This window comes from Eimeria necatrix, genomic scaffold, assembly GCF_000499385.1.
Source record: "Eimeria necatrix Houghton genomic scaffold, Enh_scaff1185, whole genome shotgun sequence".
NCBI lineage: Eukaryota > Apicomplexa > Conoidasida > Eucoccidiorida > Eimeriidae > Eimeria > Eimeria necatrix.
The window spans coordinates 7,501-10,085 of NW_013651962.1; the positions used below are offsets into that span (position 1 = coordinate 7,501).

The 2,585-nt window shown below is 60.3% G+C and overlaps 1 protein-coding gene across 1 annotated transcript in view; it reads right to left on the minus strand.

Annotated features, from left to right (window-relative positions):
• The window catches only part of ENH_00006260 (Protein kinase domain-containing protein , related), a gene marked incomplete at both ends in the record, with an annotated part of 4,412 nt that extends 2,253 nt beyond the window's left edge, over positions 1-2,159 (minus strand). Inside the window, 4 exons of the mRNA XM_013578540.1 lie at positions 132-174; positions 523-686; positions 1,091-1,866; positions 2,090-2,159. Coding sequence (XP_013433994.1) covers positions 132-174; positions 523-686; positions 1,091-1,866; positions 2,090-2,159 — 1,053 coding nt within the window. The remainder of the gene's footprint in view (positions 1-131; positions 175-522; positions 687-1,090; positions 1,867-2,089) is intronic.
• Positions 2,160-2,585: the final 426 nt, after the last annotated feature.

Sequence of the window (2,585 nt, forward strand, 5' to 3'; positions counted from 1 at the left end):
AACCCTAAACCCTAAACCCTAAACTCTAAACCCTAAACCCTAAACCCTAAACCCTAAACCCTAAACCCTAAACCCCAAACTCTAAACCCTAAACCCTAAACCCCAAAACACAGGAGCCGGTGGCAGCTTACCCGTTGGGTGAGGGCCTCTATCAACAGCTTCAAGTTGGGGGGCCTGGGAAGGCAGCAGCAGCAGAAGCAGCAGCAGCAGCAGATGTAGCAGCAGCAGCAGCAGCAGCAGAAGTAGCAGCAGCAGCAGCAAAAGCAAGAGCTGCGAGGCTGCGCCTAGGGTTTGGGGCTAGGGTTTAGGGTCTGGCAAAAGGCGCTAAAAGGCTGCGCCACTACACCCTAGACCCTAAACCCTAAACCCTAAACCCTAAACCCTAAACCCTAAGCCCGAAGCAGCTCCCAGCCCGCGACGCCCACCCCAAGCCCCAGAGGCCAAACCCTAAGCCCCACCCCCCAAACCCTAAACCCTAAACCCTAAACCCTAAACCCTAAACCCTAAACCCTAAACCCTCACCTTCTGGGGTGCGCGGGCATGTTGATTTTCGTGTGCTGCAGTATGGCCCTTCTTGCTGCTTGAGGGTCTTTAGCAGCATAAGGAACAAATCCAAAAGAAAGACAAAACACTATTAATCCTAAACTCCACATATCCCCCTTGGGGTCATACACTGCGCCCCCTTCCTGCAGCAGCAGCAGCAGCAGCAGCAGCAGCAGCAGCAGCTGCAGCAGCCGGCGCAGCTGCAGCAGCAGCAACGGCAAGGGCGGCCAGCAGCCGCAGCAGCGTCAGAAGCGCCAGCAACGGCAGCTGCGGCAGCGCGACAGCAGCAGCAGCAGCTAGGCAGCAGCAGGTTAGGTAGCAGCAGCAGCAAGCACAGCAGCAGCAGCAGCAGCAGCAGCAGCACGTGCAGCAGCGCGAAGCGCCAGCTACGCTAACAGCCACAGCAGCAGCTGCTGTTTCGCTTCCCCTCTGGAACCTGCGGCAGGTGCAGCCAGTGCGGCAGCAGCAACCGCAGCAGCATCAGCAACCTCAGCAGCAGCAGCAGCAGCAGCAGCAGCAGCAGCAGCAGCAGCAGCAGCAGGCGCACCACGCCGTTAGCCTCGAGCAGCTCCGGCGCAGTGAACTCTACAGTGCCAGTGAAGCCCCGGGGGGCCTCGGGGGCCCCCCGGGGGCCCCCGGGGCCCCCCCCCCTTCGGACCATTCCTGAAAGTTCTGCTGTTCCAAAGTCTGCCAAAAGGGCCCTGAGGACAACTTTGCTGCTGTCTGCTGCTGCTGCTGCTGCTGCTGCTGCTGCTGCTGCAGGAGCTGCGGCGGCAGCGGCGCCGCCCGCCGCCGCGGCCTGGGCCGCTGAAATGGGGCCCGTGGGCGACGCCGCAGCAGCAGCAGCAGGAGATGCAGCAGCAGCAGCAGCAGCAGCAGCAGCAGCAGCAGCAGGCCCCGCGCGGCGGCAGTCCAGCAAAATGTTGCCAGGCTTCATGTCTCTGTAAACTATCCCAGAGTGATGCAAGTGCTGCAGCCCGAAGAGAATATCCAGCAGCAGCCGCCAGACGTGGCTGCTGCTGAGGCTGCAGTTTGCTGCTGCTGCTGCTGCTGCTGCTGCTGTCGCGGGGGAGCAGGACGCCAGGGGCGATGAGGGGCAGTGCGCTGCTGCAGCGGCTGCTGCTGAAGCTGCTGCTGCTGCTGCTGCCACCACGTACGACGGAGTCGACGGCGTCGTTGCTGCTGCTGCCGCTGCTGCTGCTGCTGCTGCTGCTGCAGTGTCCGCCGACACGCCTGCTGCTGCTGTTGCAGCAGCCACTTCGTCAGCAACAGCAACTGCAGCACGTCCACTGTACATGAAGTCTATCAGAGACTCCAAGTCCCCTGAAGCAGCAGCAGCAGCAGCAGCAGCAGCAGCAGCAGGGAAAGCACATCTCAGTGCAGCAGCAACAGGTGCAGCTGAAAGGGAGCAGCAGCAGCACGGTCCACAGCAGGCGCAGCTCAACGACAGCAACAGCAGCACAAACAGCAGCACAATCGCCTGCAGCAGCAGCAGCAGCACGATCGGCAGCAGCAGCAGCAGCAGCAACAGCAGCAGCAGCAGCACCTGCGTTGCAGTACTCCATGAGGATGAAAAGCCACGGGACTGTGGGGCTGAGGTCGTTGGCCCTGTGCATCTGTGGAAGCAGCAGCAGCAGCAGCAGCAGCAGCAGCAGCAGAGAGGAGAGGCGCAGCAGCAGCAACAGAGAGGAATAAAGGGTAAAAAGACAAGTGAAGCAAAAGACAAAAGAAGAAAAAACAAACAAAAAAGGAAGCAAATAAAGCAGCAGCAACGCAGACAAAAGGGGGAGCAGCAAAAGCAACAAAGGCAGCAGCAGCAGCAGCAGCAGCAGCAGCAGCAACTTGCCTCTAGCCAAGAATGTTTATAGTCAACAATATTCGGGTGACTCAGCCGCTCTCTGATCTTCACCTCCCTCAAAGCCTGAGCAGCAGCAGCAGCAGCAACACCAGCAGCAGCCCCAGCATCAGCAGCCGCATTACATCCCCAGCAGCAGCAGCAGCAGCAGCAGCAGCAGGACCCCCCCCCCACGACCACCACAAAC